Consider the following 26,149-nt stretch of genomic DNA (forward strand, 5'->3'; position numbering starts at 1 on the left):
TATTTTATTAATAAGGAATTCTGATCTCTTAATAGTCAAATTTATCTCCTGGTTGTGCTTATAGCTTTGCAAGGGCAATCATGTGTTACAGCTAGTAGTGAGGACTAGGTATGGCAGCTACATTACAAAAATGAGAGATGAGGTTACAACAACTATTACCTTAACGCAATAGATTGATGTAGGTGTCAGGTCAACATGGTTTGTCCAGGGAGAGAGATCATGCACATGTAATAAAAACTGTCAAAACAGGAAACTGATAGCATGTGTTAGGTAGAACCTTAAAAAAAGTAAATAAATGTAATGAGGCTCAATTCTTCAAAGTTAAAACAAGATGATTTCATGCTACAATTAAGTTATGTATTTTAATATAGAGGCAAGTTATCAGCAGTTTGCCTTGGCAGGAGGTGATGGGTCTCATTCCAACAGAAGCAGCTGTGGTTCAGAGTGGGGTTGTGAAGCAGAGTGAGTCTTTCACATTTGTGGTGATGAACACTCCGGGCGATTGCAGCGACAGAGGTCAATAAGTGTGCAATGCACCTAGTCTTTTAAGTCTTTTAACTTAAATTAATTTGTCATATTGAATAATTGTCAAATATTATTCTTTGTGATCACTCCTTCAAACTGAAGAGTCAAGACTTAGTTTAAAATGTTGAGCTCCAGAATAGCTGCTGGCTGCAGTGAGGTTTGGTCTTTGCAGCTGAGGTTTGGTCTTTGTCTCATAGTTCTGCTGTTAGAACTACCCACGGAGAAGTAGACCTTAAGCGTGATCCTTACTGGAAATTGCCATCTACTAGAATGCATACAACTTATATTAATAATTTTCTTTCTTTCCCTGTTATCTGAAAAGCTTTTTTTTAATCAGGTTGCTCTTCTTTTGCTGCCTTGTTTAAATCTGTTCTCTGTTCTGTTTCTGCCATGGCATCTTTAGCCACTTGTATTGCACCAAGACAGTAGCATCCTGGAATCTCGGGACCTACGCTTAGAAAAACGCACTTTATTTAGGTAAGAGTCAAAAATACTGTCTTTTTGTGCTCTTCTCCACTTCTTTTTGTAATTGGACTAATGCGTTTTTTGATGTACCTATACAGCAAAAGAGCAATTGATACAGAAAAGATTTTGTCTCAATGCAGTAAATAATCCAGTTAGACATTGCAATCCAGAACCCAGCATTATGTGTATAAGACTCTGATCCCTATTGTGTAGGCACATTAGGAAAAATAGGCAGGAGTATCAAGGAAAAGCAGGCTGAAGTGAAGGTGGATGACCCAGTGTTTGTAAATGAAAATGTTTGCCAAGTCTCGTGGTTGACTCTCCCCCTCTCAGGAGGGATTCAGCATGGGGGATTCTCTGAGTGCACACAGGTGCATCCTGCCTAAATTCAGGCACTAAGGCCTGAGTTGGCTTCTAGGTGCCCTCTGTGTAACTGACAGCAATATTAGGGTATTTCTAATATATAATGACCATCAGGACAACCAGACTGAGTCAGTGGGAGAAAGGTGAGACCCCAGGAGCATTTCAAACAAAATATAGCAGTGCCTAGTGATTTTTTCAGTGAGAAAAAAGAAAACACTGTGGATTGCTGTCCTGGATAGAAGGAGAATTTAGGTGCCAGTTGAATATTTACATATTTTTGTGATCTAGCTGTCTTAACTGTTCAAGCAAGGGCAATTGTGAAGAAGCCGAGAGAACAGATCCGGAGGCCCAGAGAAAACCTTCGTTCCAAAACAGACATCCCACCTAGACTGAAGCAGCATAAGAATGAGGTGGAAATTGGACTATGGCTCTGCTAGTCTCATCGTAAACACACCAAGAAAAATGTAGCCTTTATGATTAAATAGATTGTTCCCCTTCCATTACCTCTAATGATGTGCCTGACTGGTACATTTCAGTAAGTCTAGTTGTATAAATATAACTTTAGAGCATAGACTTACAGCACTGAATGTCGAACAAACAAAAGTTATTTGACTTATTTTAAAACTATATTTATATTTATTTCCATTATTATATTACAATTACATTTCAAAAACACATTTTTCTTTTATTTAAAATTCCTAGAACATTTTGAGTATTTCTAAATTCTGAAAACCTCACTAAAGGTTGTTGTAAATGTTGAAGTAATTTTAGGAAAAAGTTGTAAAGTACAATATGTGTGATCATATAAATCACTTCATACTGTTCAATTTGAATAATTACAGTATTGGCTGCATTTTTGAAGGGAATAAAGCTTACTTTGTCAAGCATTCCTCATTTTAGCTTTATATTACTTTTCTATAGGAAGTAAGGCTAGTTTCTATCTAAAGGTAGTTTAAATTTATGAATATGATACAGTTTATAAATAGAAATAAACAGCCTTTTATTAAGGTGTGTGTTCTGATGCCAAACTAAAAAAAAAAAAAAACCTTCAAATAAGCTGCACCGTATGTTACTTACATGTCAAAATTTAGAAATGTTCTACATTATTTCTTTTTGTTAGTTAGTGTTGATGTTTCTACATTATTTCTATGTGCACACCATATTAGCAAAAACACCTAAATATTTGGAAATGTTTATGTCCTAATACAAATAGAGTGTGGCAGTACTCAGTTGTGTGAATATCTGATACTTCTGTGTCAGCTGGCAATTAATTATTCAAGTTGATTATTTCCATTTAGTAGGTGTTGTATGCTAAAATATGAAAGAGAGAGTTTTAGCTCTTTTCTTTTTTGTGGAAGGGAAAAATCAATGAGACTAAAGATCTTGTATTTAATTAATTTGTGTGAGAGAAAAGAAGGGGTTTGTGTTGTTATTATGACTGACAGAATCACCAATAATTCCACAGCATTTGTTCCTTTGTTAAAAAAAAAGATTACTGTGAAAGCACATCCCAAATAATTGAATTACAAATTGTAGGTCTGTTATGTGAGAGTGAGAAGAAATATTTTTCTTGCCTCCATGGCTATAGAACAGGCTTGAAGTACCTGCAAGTATTGCTGGAATGTTACAGAGCAATCTCCCTGGAAATGTGAAAGTGGATTCAGTTGGTCTAAAGTGTCGCCATGCAGTACATTTTTCAACAATTCAACAATTAATTGAGGGCCAACCTTCAACAATTAGGTTGGCCCTGAACTTCACTTAGCACTAGAGGATGAGACAGTCGAGCCTTTATTTGTATTGAAAATTGTTGCATCTTCAGGTCAGGATGGATTCGTGTTAGTCAAATTGCAGTATATGCAGGGTCAACAACTACTTTATTTGGCTGTATATTGCATTAATATGTTTTGTACATATTGTTTATTATAATAAGTTATCCTTACTGTGACAACTGGTATGTTCCAGGCTGGACCTTGTTCCAATCAATCGATCAGTCGGTTTGAAGGCTAAACCCACGAAACCAGTGACAGAGGTTTTAAGGCCTGTGGTTGCAAAGTATGGTTTAAATCTTAGTGAGCTTGTGGCAAGACTAGTAAGTATCTTTTGATGTAATTCAATCTGTAATATTTCTTGTCTGGAGAAGAGTATTTGTAATTAGAAGAGTCTTTGTAATGAGGTATTATTATATATGACTATGTGCTGTGATGAAAATAGTCATAACCATTTCACTTAAGAGTAGCTATCCAAAGGCTTTATTCTGCATCTGCTTTATCTTCTGCTGCAGAGTAAATCCATCATCCTAAAGAATTCAGCCTGGACATAAGTTATTCCAGGGCCTAACATTTCCATTTTTTTAGCCAGAGAAAGTAACTTGACATCAGTTAAAATGTTTCCATTATCCCAAGAATCACGAAAGTTGCGTCAAGCCTCTTTTCAGACGATTTCTGTGAAAGCAGACTGACTCAGCTTGCTCACTACTCCTTTCCTAGCATTTTTTCTTCCTGAAATATGAGGTAATGGGAAATTGCTTCTGTGGTATTTCTAGGATGTTTACTCTCTTGGCTGCATCAATCCACATGTTTTCAAATGCCTGAAAAACATATTGATAGGAGATAATATCACTTAATAAATAGAAAACTACCAAATTGGTGCATGAACGCTTTAAAACAGAGAGTAACCTCCAACTTCCTCTGAAGAGAGTGATTTGCTAAAGACATGCAGTAATAGGCTGTGTCTTAGTGATAGTCTTAGACTGTGCTTGAAAACTGATATTGCCTGCTTTTATCTTCCTTTTCCCCTAAATACCATTCTCCTCACATGAATGGTTTACGTTTGTGGCAATCAAGGCAATCTTATACACTCTTGGAGTAGACATTTTTAGAAAGGTGGAAGAAGGACTCACTGAGGCTACACCAAGTGTAAAAATACTTTGCTTATTTTCTGTTAAAAAATGTCAGACTATGCATAAAGTTGCTCTGAAAACAACTCTTTCTCTATTGTATACAAACTGTGATCCGACTTTAGAATGGTGAGCAGGAACCACTTGATCTTGGTGTCCCTATATCTAATCTGGATGGTCAGCGGGTTGTTCTGGATGAAAAAGAGCCCACAAAGGGAAGAGGTAAGTTATCAGAAAAGATTTTATTTACGATGTCAAACCAGTTTTATAAAGCCTGGGATTGATTAATTTCTTCTAGCGGTGCAAAAGTGAGGTTAGGTTTGGGTATGTCACTTCCAGCATATATTTTAAAAATAAAATGGAGTAGAGTTTCTAAAGATTAAAGTCTAACTTTATCAATAACATGTACTTTATTGTTAAGAAATTTTATGCATTTTATCTTAATATAATATAATAACTTATATAATAATGTAATAAATATAATAACTTGATACTGTCAAAAATAATGACATGAATATTCTTCTCGCATTCAAGCTTAGATGCATGTACGCATTAGAGGCATAGTGCTTAGTGATAACTATGGGAATAAAATGCCAAATAACTTTTGCAAATTTGGCAATTAATTCATTAAAAGCATTCTGCATGCATAGGACAGATGCAGTTTGGGCAGCAACTACATATATATATAGTTTTATCACTATTTTTTATATATATGCTACTGTGATAAACTTCCTTAACAAGAAAAGTAGCAGAGCCCACATCTCCATTTGGTAAGCTATGATTTCTATAAATAACACCAAAAAGGATATAATTTGTAATTTCTCAGGACAAAAGCATTCGTAAAATAGAAGTGAAACTAAAGTTGGTTCATTTCAGATCAACTTCTCAACTGCTGGAAGACAATCTTTTGTCACAATTAATATGTGCCAGGTTAATGCAAGCAGCCTTGGGAGTAAAGGTTCAATTTCATTAGGAGCTATTTTTATAGACACAGAACGCTTAAGTTTTAAAAAACAAATTAGATTTGGTTAAATTAAATTGGCTTAGAGCAGAGATTGTCTTTGAGCAGAGGAGAATTATTGAGGAGAATCAGATTTGTCATCTTTCCAGGAAGCAGAACCAATTGTCATTTTGAAACAAGACACCAATCTAAATATGCTCCAAGATAATTAGTTTAAGCATTGCAAGTAGAATTGTAATCATATGTGCTCCCAGCTATTACCAAGATCTGAATCATAGAGGACCGTTCCAGTGCTGGGTTGATTCTGCAGCAGCAGTGAAAAAGGGCAGGATTTTGTGTTTGAGGCCCTGTCGTAGGTCCGTTTGTAGCCTGATGTCAAGTGAAGGAGCCATTACCTGCCTACCAGTGGGCAATGGGGATATGAGGAATGAGGATATGAGGAATGAAGATATGTCCAGGAAATGTTTTGTGCAAATGATGCACAAAACAGCAGATTCTGAGTGACCTTTCAGTGGCCTTTTCTGCTTGGGTAAAACAAACAAATAAAATCCATTTTTTTTTTTCTCATTTAAGCTGGATATTTTCTATAGGAGAATTACAAACTGTTATTAGCTGAGCTTTTGAGGTTTATTTGACGTAATTGCGAATATTTAAGTGAATCTGCAAAATCTTTAAACTTTAGAAGCATTTCTAGTGTTAGGAGAATTTGAAGGTGAATGGGAAGTTCTGGTAACTTTTGGTTGAAAAGGTTGTGATCACTGTTTATTCACTGTTATTCACTTTTGTGAAATTTTGTAGCAAATCTGTTTTGTGTTTCATATTTTTCTAAAATGTTAATATTAATTATTTGGCAAATTACAGATGTATAGTTATAGAAGCTGTATTTATGTTCAGTGTTTACAGATAAACAAAAAGGTGCATCAGTAAAACAGAGTGCAACTGTAACTACTTCTTCAAGAAATCAAGTATCTACTGTAAGTGTTCTGCAATGATTTTTATCTCTTGGATCATCTTTTATTTTCTACTGGAATCCTATGCTAAAAGCTGCATTCATCCTTGATTTTGAACCTGTCAAATGATGTAACTAGATTGAGCACAGCTAGAATTCATCCGTTATTTTTCCACTGTCATCAGTCTTTATCTATGGGAACTTTATCTTTGTGATGAATCGGACAGCTCTTTCACTGTTTTATATTAATTATTTCTTGTCTCTTTGCTTCATCTTTATTGAAAATGATTGAATTACTCAAATTCAAGGGCATTTCTGTAGTTTTTTTTTTTTTCAGAGTAAACTATTATATTTGTATATGTATTTTTGGAAAGTATTGTGGCAAATTTTTTAGCAATAATTAAGATTAAACTAAAACATTTGCTGTGGTGTTGCTGGAAAAATGCTTTTCAAAGTAACTTCTATTCACTTCGATATGTATAAATGATAGAGCCTAAATGTAAGTAGTACCTTAACTTTCCTTCTAATACAGGGAGAGGGAAGAACTCTAGGAAAGTCTAATTCTATCAAAATGAAAGGCGAAAATGGAAAAAATGCTAGGGATGTCCGGCTGTCAAAGCGAGAAGACTCTATTGCAAAGATTGGGAAAAAAAAATGTCAGAAAATTAATTTGGATGAAGCAGAGGGTATGTGAACTTTTTAGTTTATGTAATTATGTAAATATTCTAGAAAAAATGGTAATTCTATTTCTGTGTGGGAAAAGATACCATGTATCTAATACTGCATTGTGAATTCATAGTCATAAGCCTTACATTTTTGTTTGCTATTATGTTTGAATTGTGAAATGTTTGAAGCTGAGGGTGAAATTTTAACACCAACTAAAAGCTAGATCCTAGTGTTGGTTAAGTTCCTGGAGATACACAGAGCTGCCTGGTGGAATTTTCAAATGTGAAAGTTACCCGACTCCTGGTGAAATGAAAAGGACCTAGTTAATTAAAAATGAATATCCTATTCGATATCCTTTGCAGTTCTACAAGCCATGTAAAAATTTGCCTTTTTCTTTGCCTTCAAAAGCTCCTTACAAGGGTAGGACTCTGTAGGTGCCCCGAAGGCATTTGGACCAGGCTTGTAGGTCCTAACTTAGGTGGGAGCTTTTGAAAAGCTTAGCTGAGGTGTTTAATAACCAGTGTAATGACTGTGGAGATCTCCTGGGCAGGAGTGAGGTTGGTTTACATTCAGTAATTGATCTGGAAAGGCACTTAGAAGTTGAATTGAGCAGAGGGCATAATGAGCCCTGGAGAATTAACTGAAGCAATTGCCTGTCTTGTTAGCTCACCCGTTTTGCCCAGTAGACAACACAGAGGACTTATTTTATGCACAGGTTTAAATTTCCCCCTGATGTTACTAAACATGCATATCCAAAGTCTGGTTATGCATGGTTGTACAGCATATTTATTTTTATCTATGGATAAGGGCCTACTGACTGGAATGACAAAAAAATGCTCTAAAACCTTTGATACAAAATAGCTGTTTGTTAACATGTGTTATTACAAAATATTAGTGTAATTTATATTATTTTTTCTGTTACTTACTCTTTTGTTGACTTGTTTTCTATATTTTAATATTTTCATTTTTCTTCCTAGGGCTGAGTAAATCATTAACATAAATTGAAAACTTCAGAATTCGAGGCTTTCACATTTTATTTTGAATTTTGTGACATTTGTCCAAGTTTGGAAAATACTTATCAAATGTTGTAGATTGTTTTTATATATATAAAAAAAATTGTTCTATGAAGTTTGAAATTTCAGAAAGGAATGTTTTTGTATGACACACTTCAGAATGTTGCATGTTTTGATATGCATACTGCCATTTTGCAAAACTTTGGCAATAAGAAGCACTTTGAAGCTTCCCTCTTGGCACATTCAGATTTTATGGCATTTGACAAAGCATGCTGAAAAATCGTTCTCACAAACATGTTGCAGAGCCTGCTAAATACGGTTATTTATGGCTATAAGTAAGGTCATACCATGCAAGTGTAAGTGTATGACTTTATGTTATGGTGAGTTAAAATGGATGCTAATATCCAGAACTTTTTACTTTTTTTGTAATGGCTTTTGCTTCAAACGGTGTTTATGAACTGAGTTGAACGTGTTGATTTTGATTCATCTGTTGGAGATCACCTCTTAAACACTTGTGTTAGTGTTGCATAGTCTCACTGTTCCTTTCTTGAGAAATGAGGACATGCAGAGACCTTGTATTAAGAGATAGATACTTTTTTCTATATTTAGATGATTAGTACCAAAGAGTCAGTTTATTTTTCCAATGCTTCTTTTCAGAGGAGTGGTATCGTTCTTGGCTTGTGACTGAAAAGTTTCTTGTTGCCAAGTTTTGAGGCTTTCTTGACAGAGTGATAAATTATTAAAAGTATTATTTATATATAGAAACTTATTAAATGGTTGCACATCACTAAGGACATGATCAGAAAATCTCTTTTAGGTTTGTTAAAAACTGCTCCTTTGGTGGCTATTGACGATCTCTGTGCTATCGACTCATTGCAGAGTAAACTAAAATGGAGTTTCTTAAATAATGATCTGATCATGCCCTGTGATGGGAAGATCTTGGAATAAAGCTGCACTATGAATTGAATTTAAAACGGCGATAGAATATTATTAAACTGAGAGAAAATCAATATGACAAGGAAGTTTTCAACATTCTGAATCTATGAACTTGCAGATGGCATGGCTGTTTTTTGAGTTCAGATGGGTAAAACCCATCCAGAATATAAAAAAGTGCACGCATTGTCAGTGAGACCAGAGCCTTGCTTTGTATAAAAGATTAAAAAAGCCTGTGTGTGTAAAGATTTATTAAATGCATAAAATAGGAAATAAAAATAGAAGATTTGTTCAAGGCTCAGTGAATTGCAGCTGCTCTAAACTGCAAAACTCCTCTTACAATAGCAATCCTGATGGTCTTAATTATAGTGATGCTAGTGAGCATTGCTGCAATTGAAAAAGTTCCTAATTAACATGGGATCTTATTTCAAGGCAGCATTGAAAGAATTGAAGATCTTCATGGAAAATAAATGTGCTGAAAATTTACGTTTTAATGGCATTGCACTTTCTGACAAAAACTTGTCAATTTTGGGTTTTTCCCCAATAGAATTTTTTGAACTCATATCCAAAGCTCAAAGTAACAGAGCAGATGACCAGCGTGGACTGCTAAGGAAAGAAGACCTTGTTCTGCCTGACTTTCTTCGTTTGCCACCCACTGGGCCAGAACCATCCTCGTCGACTCCAGCAGGCCCTAAGGGCCTCAGCAAGCGCCTTTCAAAAAGTGATGGCAAGGAGGGCTGTACATCACCGAGCGGAAAGCTGGAGTCTGCACAGAACTATAACGAAAATTCAGTTAAGAAAATGGGTTACTCGGAACCTAAACACAAACCTGCTCTGGCAGCAGTCACCAGTCAGAAGACTTATGGTGTTCCTTTCAGTACCCCCTTGTCTCCAATACCACCCGCGCAGGAAAGCAGCACAACCGTGTGGAAAAGGCAGTCGAGAGAGCTGGAAGCCGAGGGCATACAGATGGTCGACGACGAGAACGTGGCAGACTTGACTCTGGTGGCCGAAGGAGACATTAGCAGCCCCAACAGCACTTTGCTGCCGCCGCCGCCGCCGTCAGACGCCAGTAAACTCACAGAGGCCAACTATCCACCCCCAACTCCCTGTGCAGGTAACCAGGAAAAATCGGGATATCAAAGATCCAATTCAGGTACTTCTAGATTTTAGTAGTCTTTCCTTACGTGTCAAACCACTTTTCTCTGGCACTGTTGATCAGTATTTGGCACCCATTAAAAGAAAACAGAAAGCGCTCTCTGCACCTTACTTCTTTTATTTAAAAAAAAAAAAAAAAAGAGAAATTTCATTGCCTTAGTCTGTGTTAACAATATTTCTGGTTGCCTTTAAAAATGTACTTTTAGTTGGATTTGGCATGTGGCCAAAAATGGACACATGTTGACAAACCTTAAAAATACATCCATATGCTGTAATTATCTCATTCTTTACCCTAGGAGCACAGAACAGGATATCAGCGTTTCGAGCTGCATAACACTGGTTCATTCCAGATTTTCTGATCCATTTGTCATAATGAGAGACATGATTAGGGCTTGGAAGTTTAAGTGCTTTAGCAGGAACACTAATTATGCGTTGAAAATTGCAGCACTGTTTATGATTAAAATTTGAGATGGCTAAGCCTTAATTTAAATAATAATAAAAAAACTAAAAAGCCTATTTCTCTAATAAATTAGATATTTCTGACTAAAAAAAATTGCTAGTTTTTTAACCCATACTTCCCAGAGTAACAGATTGCATTTATCCCACTTTTGCCCAGAATATTCACAGGTGAAATAGCTTTTTCTATTAGATCATTTTAAAGACATATGTAGATTTGTTCAGGGTGTAAGTTTTGCAGTCTAGCAATATCACAGAGCAATATTAGCCCAAGAATGAAGTGTGGAATTTCTTTATAAACATGGACTATAATAATAATAATTGCCATTACCAGAAACAGGGATGTGAAGATGATGGGTGTTGCGACATTGACATTTCACAGTCATTGTACTGTACATTTTAATGTAAAATATAAGAAGAGGTATCTATGTGCTACATTTATTTTTGATGTTTCACACACATATGGTGCCATAATTTGTAAGATCACATTTCTTTGTGATGTGGGAATATACATTTTAATTATTTATCTTTTTACACAGAGTATTTGATACTGTTCTTTATCTGTATGGCTGATGATTTGTAAATACTTCTTTGCCTGTTGGATGCTTATAAATGGCAATGCAAATAATTTCATCCTCTTGGTATTTTAAAAGCAAATTCCTTTAGTAGTAGTATTTGAGCAATGTTCTATAAACGCTACCACTTTAATTTCTGAAACTGAATATTGACCAGACTTGTAACCAGTGCCTACAAAGACAAAACCACAAGATGTACTTCAGACCTACTGGTGTGCGTATGCCTCGATTTGTGTTGGTGTCCTTTTGCTAATGTGACAAGTGTACAACATAGATATCAATTTGCATTTCTTTTCAGTGAGAACTGTTTGAAAAAACCATTTGCACTTAAAAAACCTTCATGAATTTTCAGTATTTTAATGCATGCCATACATTCCTGTGTAACCACTGAACTGTAGCTTTCCTTTTTTCTCACTTTCTACTTTTTACTTTGTAGAAATCTTTGTGTAGTTTTCATATGTATTTTGTATCTTTGTTCTCTCAGGAGTAATAAATTCTAGACCTAGTTATGCAAACTGGTTTTAAGCTTTGATTTTCTTCATTATTAAAAATCGTAAAACAAAAACCTCTCTCAGTCCTGGATCAAGAATTCTGATGAGAATTTGTTTTCTAATAACAAACAGATTAATGGGTATGAACTAGCAATTACTGCGAGACAAAGCTGACAAATTAATATTTGTTAATAATTTAAATGTCAAAGGGCAAATGCTGTCTTGAGATGCTGGTAGGTCACATGTGAAATTCACAGCATTTACATGTGCACCAGAAGGCAGATAAGACAGGAGATTTCTTTTAAATGAGTTGCAACAGGAACTCCTGAAAGGAGAGTCTTTTCTGTCTTTGGGTTCTTGGGCTACACTTTATATTCATTGCTCTTCTTCTCATTTTAAACTAAAATATATTTTCCCTGACCTTTAAGAAATGAACTGGTGATCTCAGTTCCTTTGGTGTGGAGTAACCACTATAACAACCTCCTTATCCCGTAGGAAACGGAGGGTGGTTGGGTGCTGGAGATGGAGCTGCTCTTTTTGTTCTTAGACACACATCCTCCATAAAGACACGGTGAAACCCCTGTTTTTTACAACAGACACTAATACTCTACTGAAATAATTTGGATTTTTTTTTTACAGATTTAAATTTCATGTACTCCAAGTACTGGTGACTGGGTTTTATTTTTATGCCACAGTCACCTGTGAGAGACTGTTAAGTAATCAAATTGAACTATTTTGCGAGAGTAAAATCTTAGTGTTCCTTAGTTTTATGACAAACCAGATTTTATCTTTTTTTGATGGACAACCCTTTTTTTGTTACAACCCTATTACATGCACTAACTCTTTTTGAACTGTTTTCATAGTATATCATTTTACAGGAGTCACATTCTACTAATAAACAAATCAAACTCTGATTTTAATTTGGTTTTATGGGAAAGTGGGCTGAAACAAAATGTTTCTGTTTTCCTGATTTCCTGGAGTTTGCATGTAAAGGCTTTTCAAAATAATGCAAATAATTATAACTAGGAATGCTGGGCACCATCTCCAGTCAATAATCATTTTTAAAAGACCTCAGTTATTAATAATAGTTTCTTTTTTAAGTGCTTTAATGGTTCTCCATTCATAATCTCCTATCAATGGAAAATGGGAAGTTTTAATTGATTTATGAAATTAAATTGTAGGGGAGCGACGGAAGTTAATGATGACATAAATTGAAGCAGTCTGTGCTCCTGTTTTGCAGTTATATAATGTAAAGAGAGCGGCCTTGTCAGCTTACGCTGCGTGATGTGTTCCTATATGTTGGGAAGGGGCAGGGCTGCAGCTGGCAGGGGACAGCTTTTAAACAGGACTCTTAATTTACTTCATTATGGAGTAAAAGAAACACATTTATGCTTTACTAATAGCTACAGAGAGTGCATTATTGAATAAGTTTATTATTTGATAAGTTTGTAATAGAATTGTTGCTTCTAATTGAGCTGCTCATCCGGAGAAAAGGTCTTTATTTTTGAATGGGCCTATTTCTGGCAAACATGAACCTATTTCTGGCAAACATCTCTCCTGAAAATCAGGGATTTTCGGGATCAGAGGCTAATTCTCAAATTGCTTGCCTTGTATTTCTACCTATACTGCTGGTAGTCCCTGTCTGGGGAAGGAATTACTAATTAGTGCGTGGAGTAATTGGCGTGAAGTGAGGCCTTCATCTTCGAAAATGTTAAATTGCTCATTTTTAACTATTGGCTTCAATCTTTTTGAACTGCACGGCTATCACACTGGCGCTGTGGGTGCTGCCCTCCATAGTAACAGGCTTCTCCGGGTGTTTGGTATCTTCGTGTTTCAAACCTGCTCTCAAGCTGTGAATATGAGGACAGAGGCCTGGAACTTGACTGTTATATAAGTTCTAGCTTGGTAAACCTATATATACTAATATATATAATAGGAAAATGTAAGAAGAGGCAGCTGTTCAGATCAAAAGAAGGGAGGATTGCCCATTCCTTCCCTCGCAGTGGGGCTCTGCAGGGCGATAAAGGGGTGCTTTATCCCGAGGCTTCGGGGTGCGAGGGCCGGGCTCCATTCGGCCTCTAGGCGCCTCCGAGCGACGGGTCCTGTGGGAGGGCCTTCCCGTTGGGAACATCCCTTGGCAGCCGGGAGGCCCCGGGGTGGCTGCTGGACGTAGAGGTGACTCGAACCAAGCTGCTGGGCTCTGTATAGGCCTTGTGCGGCCTTGACGCTGCGTTGGAAAAGTTACCACCCTCACACGGGCAAAACACACATCTACTCAGCAGCGTTACTGACATTTGGAAAGAATTTAGTAATCCTTAGTTCCAAAGCCCGGCTAAACCACGTTTTAGAACTTCTAATTAAAAAATAGTAATGGCAGCTACATTAAAACTGATTTAAGTAAGCAATCCACTAACGTTTCCCAACATACTACTCTTGGCGATAATTAAAGCTAATGTTACTAACTACAGAGAAAAGGGATGATGGAGCTGAGCAGTGAGCGTTTGCAGACTATTGCAGATCATGTTTTGCCGCATCTGTTGCTTCAAAAGTATTCACTAGAAAACTCTTGGTGTTTTAGTGGTAGAGAAACAGAAAGGTTGAGCAAGTTGCCTGGAGTTGCTGATGAATGTGCATCTCCGCCTGGCTCAGAGCTCTTTGAGTTTTGATTTGATTTGTCCCTGGCCTGGTCGGAATCGCTGGTGGCGGCCTGTGCAGTTCCCTGCTGCAGCTGCTGCCGGCAGAGCCAGGTGTCCGGGCTCCTCTCTTCGATCCACTCGTCCCTGTGAACTCGTCCCAGCACAAGCTCCCGCCGCTCAGCATGTCTGCCCAAATAAGATAACAATAACGTAAGTTTTTGTATTTGTTCTCCCTCAAGCGAGAGCAAGGAAGGAAGTCCTAAATTCTCTAACCTTATCTTATCTGATTCTAACCTTATCACTGCAAAGCTATTCCAGAAATTGCTGGGACAAAAGTGCTTCTCAGTAGAAAAGTCCATATCCATGCTCGATGCGCTCACTGTTACCGGGTTGGATTTGAAGGCACCAAGCACGTGGTTCAGTTGGTGTTGAATCATACAAGTGATATATAGCATATAAAGTAAATTTTCCTCTGAAAAGATTAAACTTGTCTGTAGCTAGGAGTTCTTTTATAAAATCTATTTCCTCCTCAGCATTGTATCTCTTTTGTTAAGAAGCAGAAGGAAGGATATTTTGGAAAAATATTTAACATGCAGGATTCTGAGTCTTACATGCCAAGTATCCTTTTCCAAAGTGCAAGTCACTTCACAAATGTAAAAAGTCACTTTATAAATGTAAAAAAACACTTAATAACCAGTGTGAGCAGTGTGTTCACAACAGTTTAGTACAGGGAGCAGTACACTTGCTAGAGTGAAACTACCAGATCTTTTACATTTTAGGGAAAAGTGTCAGTGATACCCAAATGGTTTCCAGAGCATCCTAGTGAACTCCCACAGCAGAGGTGACCTCTTCAACTCCCTCAGCTCCTCGTTCAACTCCCTCTTTCCCAGCGTGTTACCATCTTAACCCAGGTCTGTTGTAGTGAACTAGAGATTACAGCAGCATCTGCCCAAACTCCAGCACTGAAGAACACTCTTGACTCTAAGATGTTGGTGACTTAAAATGACTGCTTGCTCTTGGTGGTGCTAAATGTCAGTAAATTGTTCCGCATGATAGCTTGGAGAAGAGAAGGCTGAGAGGGGATATGATTAACATGTATAAGTTCATGAAGGGAGAATGAGGGAAGAAGGGGCCAAGCTCTTCTCATTGGTGGCCAGTGACAGGACAAGGGGAAATGGGTATAAGTTGAAACACAGTAAGTTCTATCCCCATATGAGGAAGAACTTCTTTGCTGTGAGGGTGACAGAGCCCTGGCACAGGCTGCCCAGGGAGGTTGTAGAGTCTCCTTCTCTGGAGATCTTCCAGACCCGCCTGGATGCCGCCCTGTGCCACATGATCTAGGTGTGCCTGCTTGAGGTTGGACTAGAGGATCTCTAGAGGTCCCTTCCAACCTTGAACATGCTGTGATTCTGTGATTTCACACGAGTGGTAGATGAGCATTAGAAAACATTTCACACAGATTCTAGCCTGGCCTAACACAAAATGTTAACCTGCAGCTTGTTCTGTTTTGCTGGAAATCTGGTTCTCTCCAACCACTGCTGGATGCCTGGCAGAGCTATCAGCAGAGAACCTTGCTACCTTCCAGTAAAACACAGACCCGTGCATAGAACAATGGTTTTGACAAAAATAATAGAATTTTAGCAGAACTATAATACTATGTGATATCATAAACACGATGAAAAGGTGTTGGCAGAATTATGGAGTTGAACTTAATCTTATGTCACACATAAAATCTACTCAGTATGGGCTTTCAAATACTCAACTCTTCTTAGTGAAACATTTTTTACAATAAAAATTCAGAATTGGTTGTGAATGGAAACAGAACATGTATTGATCACTTAGAAGTAAAGCTCTTAAATTTTAGATCTGATCTAAATTACGTTTTATGAAGTGAATCCTAATTATAAATTTTACAGATTGAAAAGAAATGGATCTAATAATTGTGGCGTAGAAATAATATCACCATTTGTACTGCATCCATTACAAGATGGTGTGGCTGGACCTGCAAACTCAAGACATTTCCATTAGAGAATGGTTATTTGCCCTGATGATCTGCATGAGTTGTTAATTCCTTTTCTGAAACTTCTTTCTCTTTTCATTCTTTCTTTTTTTGTGTGCCTGGAATTTGGTCAAAAGCTGCCATGGTCTTAAACTACTTGGAAGCAAAAGTAGATATCTCGCTTAGGCCTTACTGAGAGCTTGACTTTATTATACAGTAGAAACATTCTCTGGGTGCCATTTGCCTTCCTGTGTAACAACCCCTTTCACAATCTGAATTTTAACATGGCAATGCATACACAAGTAGGTCTCCTCATTGCAATGTAATATATGAAATCTAGATATCGGGAAAAAAGAGAAACGTTGCTAAAGGAAAGCAGATCACCCCAAATCCTGCCTATTACCTTCTAAAAAGCAGTTGATTGATCCATATTGCCTTCTAAGCGGTCCTTTATCTGCGAGTCTGTAAAGCAGCACCTCTAGATTGAAGATTGAGGAAGGCCCATCTAATCTTTAAGGCAACTGGAACACATTATCAGGCTCAGATGCATGAGGAAATTCCCCTAGAGAGTAGGTTGGGCTTAGCAGACGTGTTGGAGGTACCTGTAGACTTGGTTACGTTATTCCAGTCTGTTTGGGAATTACTCTGTGCAACTGCTGCTTTAGCAACAGGCAGAGAGTGGAACATACTAGATCCAGGAAAATGTATTGTCATTCCTGACATGCTTTATGCAAGGCAAAATGAGCTGCAGAGAAATCCATGGACTTTTTCATCCCTTTAACACAAGATTAAGATATGAAGATAAACAATATTTGGAAGCTCTCAATAGTTTAAACAGTACCACACAGAACTAGGGCTGCTCAGGTCTTTGCTATATAACTGGCAAAGATGCAGAGCAGACCAGTGAAGACTTGGTGTAGGCATCGTTTAGGCCTCTGGTGCAAAGCTCCATTGAGAACATGAAGGGCTTGAGGCTATTTTAAAGCTTAAGGGATACATTTTTGTACAAGCTGCTGGTGGGCACCTCTCATAGTTTTTGGGCTTCCTTTCTAAATGTTTTGGATTGGAAAAAGAAGCAAAAAGAAAACACAGCACGTTACATCACTCTTCCAGTGTTGTACTGCGTCTCCTGAATTCACCTGCCTGTGTGACATTGATGAGATGGGATTTTTTTCCCTTCCAGGAAAAGAGAAATCATCTGCATCTACTCTCACTTTAGTAATTCCACATTCTTTAGGACCAGTATTTCAGCTAAAGCCTTCAGGGTTATTGTCCTGCCTCTGGTCATAATTCATGAGGTGCTTTGGAGGGATTGCACCAGCAGCAAAAACTGCTCATAACGTGAGTTGTTCCTGTCCCGCTCCTCTTCAGACTCACACTCACACTCTTGTGCCCTGTGAAGTCTGGGAACTTCTGCTCTGCTTTCACTTAGTTTGTGTTACGCTGCAATTGCTGCATGTGGGGAGATGATGACACCATCGTCCCCAAACTCCAGCGTCACTTCCCACAGGCACCTATAGAAAGACTTGGTACCTAAATACACGGACTAACACTTAGAACTTCCACCGTGTTCCTCAGCGGGAGTTTTCAGGGACTTGGGGTAGTTGAATCCCTTTAATGGGGACTGTCTTTTGTGGAAACTGTTCCTGCTGAGCTCAAGTCAAAACGACAGGATCTTATTACAACAGGCAAGTTCTTTACATTACATTAGGTAGAAGGATATATTCTTATGATTACCAGAGGGATCATGCTCTGTCAGCAAACTGTTTGCTGTAATTTGTCCTTAACACATCTTTAGAGAAAACAGCATCCCTTTTAAGCCAGCACAAAAAGAGGATTCAATGATGTTTCTCAAAGGACCCTGAATGGTAGATTGAAACCATCAGGAGATTCATTCAGTGCATTCATATAGAATAAAAATGCGAGGATAGAGGAATAACATTTTACACTACATCAGTTAAAATTATGCTAATGCTCTGTTTGCAGCATTGAGATACAAACGTGAAGGATAATATAGCCCCATTAGAGGTTGGTTGCTGTCTGGGGGGTTGGTGTCGTGCTGGGCTAACAGGGCCGAGAAAATTTTCCACCTTCTCTCAGCAACTGTCTGGGGTTCGATCTAGTTCCTTTGGGCATAAACAAGGCAAGTGGTGTTGTGTGGAGTAGACAGATCTCTAATGCGAGGCTGCGCTATAGCTGAGACACTCAAATGGCATTGCATCCCCTGGAATACTGACTTTGTGTCATTAATTAAAAAATTAACCTTGAGCAAGCCCCAGAGTGATGTGAATGAAACAGATGAAATTTGCTTTTCTATTCCTCTTTAAATTCCATTTCCCCCTTCTCCACATTCTCAAAAATGCCAGAAATGTGCAGTCACTTTATAGCAGATTCCAAACCCAGCTGTGCGATTTAACCACCCAAGGGTCATGGGTTTGTGCTGCCTAATGTGCTACTCAGCCAGTCATGTGTACGGTGGCAAAAAGCTGAAAATAACTGTAAGTTAGCTAGCTATGTTATATAAAATGGTATCTTTTAATAGCAGAGCTGGTAGAGATGGAAAGAAAAGATTACATTTGAGATGGAAATCCCATCTCAGGTCTACACTTGTGCCTGGGAACATTTTCAGTTGTGTTTTTTTGTTGTAGTTCTATCAGTTGCTCCAACAGGAGCAGTTTCCTCTCCCTGCAGCTTTCACCGCTGGCTCCTTGCCCGGTGGCATCGGGGTTGCAGGACTCGGGCTGCCCGGGTGGATGGAGCCCCAGCCTCCCCTCCATGAGGCAGCTGCTCTACCCGGGCCTGGAGGTCGGAGCATCCCCTGGGAAGGGGTCCCAACTTTTTGCTGGAGCTCTGGGCCTCGCTCCAGGGTTAACCCCAGTTATAGAAAGGATTTTTCCTGTTTTTACTAAGGAGTTATATTCTTGTGTTAGGTAAAGCACACCTAACATAGGGTGTTTTTGATATATTTTTTAATTTATTACCTTCCAGCCTTTGCAAATCTTTGAATATCAAATTCAGTATCTCTATTCCAAGGGGCTTTTCGTGGACGCTGCAAAAACTGTGCAAGAGGCAGTTCTGGGAATGGGGAACACTGGGTGCACCAGTGGCTTCGTGTTAGTTCTGGAGGACAGACCCAAATCCTAACAAATTGTGATTTTAGAAATGCTAGACAAGGGGCTCAAAGTTAAAAATCTAAAAATCACAGATAACTCAAAATCAGCACTACGGTGGTTTTGAGTGTTCAGGTCTCTTCAGCAAGGAAGCTGTTCCTGTGTCCTGCAAACTCCGCTCTGTAGTTGCCAGACTGCAGTTCTCTACAACTATACAAGCTTCGTACCCTCTTTTTGATTTGCTGGGAAAAAAAGGATTTGTCTCCTGGAAAAAGATTAATCTCTAGCTCAGTAAAAGTAAGAGCTCAGTGGGGATAAGGTAGTGGAGGTCAGTTCAAATCAAGGAACATCTCCTGCTCTGTGCTCTTCTCCTCCACGCGTGGAGTTGCCAGTGCGGCATTTTTTGTTCAAGGGGTGTGCAAATTAATAATTATTTTCTTAAGGGGTGTTTTATTTATGCCAAATAATGCTCAATATAGAAAGATACAGGTTAAGATAACATGCTTCTTTATGATCCAGTGTTTGGTTAATTGCTTGGTGTATAAATAAGTATCTTTGGTGGGGCACAGGCATATCCCAACTGACTACAGCTCAGGGGAGGTTGTGATAATGAAAATCCTGGAACCCAAAAGATACCTAACTTTTTCTTTCTTGTCTTTTTTAAAAAAAACTTTAAAATTCTCCTGCTAGGTGCACACCTCAAGAAGAGAAGTGATTCACAGGAGGCTTCCGGAGGCGCCTGTGAGCAGAGCCCTCACCAAGCGAAGAGCAGCAGAAGCGCCAACGCTCCCAGCGTGCGTGAGAAGCCCCCCCAGGAGCTCCCTGTGAACAGGATAATCGACGTGGATGGAGTCCAGCTGGAAGACACGGGCACCCGCTCCTGCAATGACTCTGACGAGAGCCTCAGCTTTGAAGGCTACATCTCGGAGCTGAGGTCTTGCCAAGGGAGGATGAGGACAGGAGTTTACAGGACATCCGACCTTCCGTCTCTGATCAGTGTCAAGAGTGAGAAAAATAAGGGCACGGAGAATCAGTATAAAGCTACTTTTGTTTAAGACTCTGCTTTCGCTTAGGAGCTCTGGTGTTCTTGCCTGGCATGAGCAGCAATGGGGATCTGCCCTAGGGACATGTTTCTGCATGGGGCAAGTGGTTTTCAGTTCCCATTGCCCTCAATGAGCCTGCAGCCTGTTCCTGCAGGGCTTAGAAACTGCAGAATGAAAAGAACAGTATTTCAGCAAAGGAATCAAGATGTTTGTTTTTGTTCTCTTGCTGTTTCTATGTCATTTTCCCTGTCATGATTCAATTGCACAGTGCAATTAAAATTATCATGGTTTCCAACCTTACCCTTAGGTGTCTTCAATAAAGACAAAAAATGTTTTAAATTCCCCTATCCACATTTTTTTATTTAGGATGAGTCCACTTTAATGTTCTAAGGGTTTTCCTGGTCTAAGAGATTCCCTGATGTTGGTAGACTTGTAAAGTGGAAGTAAAATCAATTACTGCTGCACAAAGATTAGGATAATTTTGTTAATATCTTCCTACCTTTCTGAGAACATATGAGAAGAGGTCTAGGTGGAATTCAATCATATTTTACAGGTTATCTGGATTGATAAATGCAGTAAGACCTATGTTATGCAATTAGGAATTGAGAAGCAAAAAAAACCTGTGAATTTCTTGTGCTGAGAAGAAATAGCTGCTCCAGTAGCCTACACGGGGGCTGTTTCCATAGCAGAGATATCTATAGTAGTTACGGAGTGTGGGCGGGTCACCCAGGTCCCTGCTCAGCACTGGTTTCTTCGTGTCTTGACTTCAGGAGAAGGTGAATATTGTTATTGCTTTTACAAGAGAAGCTAAGTGCACCTCATTCTTCTTGTAGATGCTAATATTTGCAGTTAATCTTCTAGCCTTGAGCTGAGCTTTGAGAGAGAAAGAAAAATTACTGAATAATAATACTCCTAATAATACTGAAGATACTGCTTTTGCCATCTTCTTTTCCTCCTTTCCTGTTTCTTCAGAGACAGTTACGAGTCTGGACAGGTAGGGGGTAAGGGAGGAAATGGGAGTGCTGGGCCCCACTCCCCTCTTGGCAACAACATTAGGTGCACAGGGTGAGCAGTGCTGATGATGCCCTGCTTGGAAATCACCGAGACACTCACAGAGCCCCGTGGCGTCGCCCCTAGGCTGCAGACCCGCTCAGGCAGGAGGCCAAAAGCATTCGGTAATTATTCATTAGCACTTCTGTAATTATTCAGTAGCTTGTCTTTCTTTGTTGCCTTTGCCATAATCTTGCCTTTCTAAAGCCTACCAAGAACCATGAAATTTCTGAGCAGCAGAGATTACTGGAGGCAGTAATTCTTTAACTGATTTGTGATCAATTTGTGATGAGAAAGGTATACAAATGTTTATAATTTTACAACAGTAAGGTTAGATTTCTTAAGTTCAGGAATTGTAAGGCAGATATTCTAGTGACAGAAAAGGACACAACATCCATTAGCTTTAATACTGTTTCATTTTTTCTTATTGTTAAATATGTTCACTCCTGATGTTGGGGAACACACTGGTTCACTCCTAATGGAGTGAATGAACCGAGCGGGGTACGGGAGCTCCTTCCCAGAGTAATGTGGTACGCGGTACCACGCTCCAGGGACCGCGCGAGCCGAGGGTGACATGGTGTTAGCACCCTGACTGCTGCTGCTCAGACCACTTCGTGGTGAGGCAAAGAGGCGAAAGCAGAGCTAGGCCTGCCTAGCCTGGAGAAGATTGAGATCTGATCTACACAACTGAGATCTTATCAGACACCTGAGGGGAGAGGTGGAGAGGAAGGGGCCAAACTCTTCTTGGTGGTGGCCAGTGCCAGAACAAGGGGTAATGGGCACAAACTGAAACACAGGAAGTTCCATCTCCAGATGAGGAGGAACTTCTCTACTGTGAGGGTGACAGAGCCCTGGCACAGGCTGCCCAGGGAGGCTGTGGAGTCTCCTTCTCTGGAGATCTTCCAAACCCACCTGGATGCCGCCCTGTGCCCCGTGCTCTGGGTGTCCCTGCTGGAGCAGGGGGGTGGACTGGATGATCTCTAGATGTCCCTTCCAACCTCAACCATTCTGTGATTGTGTGAAGCAGGAAAGCTTTGTACTGTTTGCTCAGTTTGATCCATGGGATACATCATTATCTACTTTTTTATATATCATCCATAGTGAGTCACAACATAGCTAATTTGTATGAGCACAGTGATAGTGAGAAATCTTTAAAACATCTTTACATGTTTTTGACATGTTCGTTTCTTATTTTTTTTGATACTAATTCACTGCCTGTAACAGGGTATTTGTTTGCACAGATAAATGGCCACATTTTTTCCTGTCTTCCAGCAAATAAATTGCTTTGTTCTAATGAAGACCACCATTACATCGGTAAAACTTCAGAGGGGAGTTTTTGCCCTTCCCTTGGGTCATGGAAAATGAAAACCTGACCTCACGCAGGTGAAAACTTGAAACTCAAATACAGTGTTTAGAGACTGTAACAATCGCTGGTTGGTATTTTGGGTGAAACAGGGTCACTGACCTGACTCTGGGTAAATCAGCCCTGGTTGGGCCTTGGTCTGAACCTCTTCATCCAAACTAAGGTTTCCCTAAGGCCTTTTGGTGGCCTGAGCTCCTAATTCAACCAAAAGCTCTCCTGAGGTTTCGCGTGGCCCTTCGTCAGGGGCCTAGGCCTGAGCCTTCCCCTCCCCTGCTTCGCTTGCCAGGGAATGAGGTGAAATCCTCCTGTTTGAGCTGCTGCTGGAAAATTCACATGTACCAAAGTCCAGATCATTCAGCTATTCAGCTCCTGTAAATCCGTATCTGGTAGAACTTGAAGCATGAGTGCAGAACTCATATATAGGCATGGGGCATGTTCACCTAAGGAAAAATGGCTGTTTATCAGCGTTCTTTCACCTTTTGGAAAGTGGAATTTAATTTCTGAAATTGGCAGTGGAATTTAATTTCTTTCCAAAAGCAGCTGAGCTCAAAAAAAAAAAGTTTTACAATTCTGAATGCAGAAAATAAACTAAAAATAAAAATAAAAAATAAAATAAAAATAAAATAAACTAAAATTGACTATAAATGACTCAAGAGGAATTTGACAGTGTTGGAGAATCAAGCTGATGGCAGGGAAATGAAGCATGTGAAAGAACTGAATTTTCTTTAACACACGGAAAAATACTTGGCATAATGTTGGAAATCCTGTAAACCAAGGGACAGGGGATAAATTTTCTTCCATGTGCTGCACGGTCTTATTCAAAACCAAACCTGATTATGAAATGCCAATTAGCGGAATGTTGTTGAAAACAATGACTTCTTAGCTAGGAAATTCATTATTCTGAATAATATTAGGTGTAATTTTCAGTATCTGGCAAAATATAAAGCCTAAACCTGCTGGAATCAGTTGCTGCAGATGATGGAGTTAATAAAATGAATGTGTACAGCTGGCTCTGGCTGATGTTTTCCATCTCTGTGCTCTGAGGATGTTGTCCGGTTTTAATTACTGTGTGACTTCAATGTTATGATTTTAACTTGCCTCATTATCCTGTGATTTCCACTACTAATGAAATCTATTAGCAATTAAAAAGCAGGCCTACTGAAGCACTGCTTGACTGCTTAACCCCCTCTTACAGGGGTGCAAAAGCTCCATTGAAATGATCTATCAAATACCTGAAACTGTAAAAATGGATAATGCCAGTGATATCCAAAAAACATTTGGAAAATATTGCAGTATTTAAAATCCTATTTAATGTACTGATTTTCTTATGTTTCCTTTGTTGTCATGGTATTTGTCATGGAACGAGTGGTGGCAGGGGTGACAGTATCTTATTTTCATATGGTAGGTTCAGCAACAGTGACTGTGTTTTTTTGTTTTGTTTTGTTAAGGCTCTGTGAAAACTAAAAGAAATAGGTGTAAGCCAACTTTAAAAGGGACTTCAGTCAGCTCTTGGGGATTGCCTGGAAAAATAAACTAATGTTTTATAAAGACACATACACAGGCCTGCAGAGAGACTGTACAGAGACCTACTGTTCTGTGGGAGGGAGCAGATACCTGACTGTGTTGGGTACTTTCTCATGCCCCTGAAAATCTGCTGGGAGATATTTGGTGTCTTGCAAAGATGAGGACTCCTCCTTGACCTGCTTATCATGCTTGAAAGTTTGGCTCTGTTTTCTTGCCTTTGCCACACAGGGCTTGGTTTTATTCCCCCTCCTCTTCCCATGCTGGAGTTCACAATTCTGAACAGAAAGGCATTAAAGGTCAGGTCTAAGCCAGGTGCTTCCTTGTCTTACTGGTATACAGACAATCGCCGTTTGAGCCTATTTGGCTTTTTCAGGGGCTGCCTGACTTTCCCCACAGCAACAGCTGTTCTTGCCTGTAGTGCTTCTCCGTGTCAGTGTCCTCGGACACGTAGGGCATGCCTGGATACACACAGCAAATACAGTCACCTAGAAGGCCCCTCCGAAGGCAGCGTGTGCGGTGTGCAGCGCTGTGGGGCAAGGAGGAACCTTTGCTCATTTTATTAAAATATCTCCTTGCGGTTGAACTTTTTGGTATTTTAGGAACACTTATCTCGTTTTTAGCCTGGATGCTTGCAGTCATTTCAGAAACCTATTAGTTGCTCTAAAGTGCTGGACAACCAGGTACCTGCAAATTGCATCCACATGACTCCAAATGTCAGCAAACCCAGTGTATCTTACACGTGTACCAACATACTGCTAATTTGTTTGTGTGGAAATTAAGGAAAGAAAGTGGATTATAATTTTTCCTCCTAAGTGTGCTATCACTCTGTTGCACAGCCTGAAAACGTGGTTGCAAATTTGATTTGTATTTTTGCCTTATTTATGGCTTTAATTTTAGACCTCTCTGCAATGAGTCTGAAATATGAGCATGCACATCGGAGTCATTTCCCTCGTTTTGTCTCCCCGAAGTATTGAGAAATCCTGCACCGCACAAGGATGTTATAGAAGCCTAAGTGTGTCAAATTCATTTAAAATGTTAATTGTGTATGTAGTGAGTAAATAATTTATACTACTGGAGCTGATAGTCTTTCACTGACATCTAATTTCAATATGAAGGGAAGTAAAAAAAAAATTTCAGTTATTCACAAAGAATGAGTCTATTATAAAAAGCATTATATGTGAACTAAAGTTGATATATTTTTAACAGGGAATATTTTATCCAGTTCTTTGTTAGCGAGACAGACTGAACCAGGTCCTGGCATAAAGGATGAAATGGTGCCTTTCCTCTGCTTGCCCATGTTTTTTCTCATTTTCAGAACTTGACTCCTGGCAGCCTCATGCCATTTGAACCAAGCACAGAAGTTATATCACAGCTTTAAGGAAAATATAAGGTAATATGAAAATGGCTTAATTTTATTATATTTCATAAAGACAGCTTCTTAAACCTCGTTTACACAAATAAATTCCTTTAGAAGGGATTTTTTGCCAAATATTTTTATGCCTTAAAGATAGCTCCTCTTCTGGAATTTAATAATAGTGGATTAGATTTTTAGCCTTTAATTAATTCCTTTTGCTCCATTCTAGCAATGCGAATGGATTGCAAATCTGAGGTAAGATAGTAGCTGAATGTTTTCCAGGTATACAGTAATACTCCTCCAGCTGTTCATCTGCAGTCTTGGTAGTTGGCCAACAGTGCAACTTCTGAGCAGAGAAAATGCATTGAAACTGCCCTACCTTGCAGCAGACATTGCTGAGAACAGTGATGCTCTATCAGAGGGCAAGAATGGAGCTAACTGGAGGCTCAGAGGATGATTATCTGCATACACTAACTTGAATCGGTGACATGATCGTCCTGAAACAGTCCCCTCCTCATTCACCACTCTGTCCACTTATGCTTCTGGTGCTCTGCTGTCAAAGGAGTACAAGGAATAATTTATTTAATCCTAGAGCTGATACACACAGGTGACCTGCACA

General features: G+C 39.0%; 1 protein-coding gene across 1 annotated transcript in view; it reads left to right on the top strand.

Annotated features, from left to right (window-relative positions):
• The window catches only part of RGS12 (regulator of G protein signaling 12), a 71,874-nt gene extending 51,360 nt beyond the window's left edge, over window positions 1–20,514 (top strand). Inside the window, exons 11-17 of the mRNA XM_026034123.1 lie at window positions 929–1,002; window positions 3,316–3,442; window positions 4,375–4,471; window positions 6,105–6,184; window positions 6,692–6,845; window positions 9,319–9,927; window positions 19,887–20,514. Of these exons, the coding sequence (XP_025889908.1) occupies window positions 929–1,002; window positions 3,316–3,442; window positions 4,375–4,471; window positions 6,105–6,184; window positions 6,692–6,845; window positions 9,319–9,927; window positions 19,887–20,251 (1,506 nt within the window). The 3' untranslated portion in view covers window positions 20,252–20,514. The remainder of the gene's footprint in view (window positions 1–928; window positions 1,003–3,315; window positions 3,443–4,374; window positions 4,472–6,104; window positions 6,185–6,691; window positions 6,846–9,318; window positions 9,928–19,886) is intronic.
• The last annotated feature ends 5,635 nt before the right edge of the window (window positions 20,515–26,149 follow it).

Source organism: Nothoprocta perdicaria, unplaced genomic scaffold, assembly GCF_003342845.1.
Source record: "Nothoprocta perdicaria isolate Ctin4 unplaced genomic scaffold, notPer1 scaffold_14, whole genome shotgun sequence".
Lineage (NCBI taxonomy): Eukaryota > Metazoa > Chordata > Aves > Tinamiformes > Tinamidae > Nothoprocta > Nothoprocta perdicaria.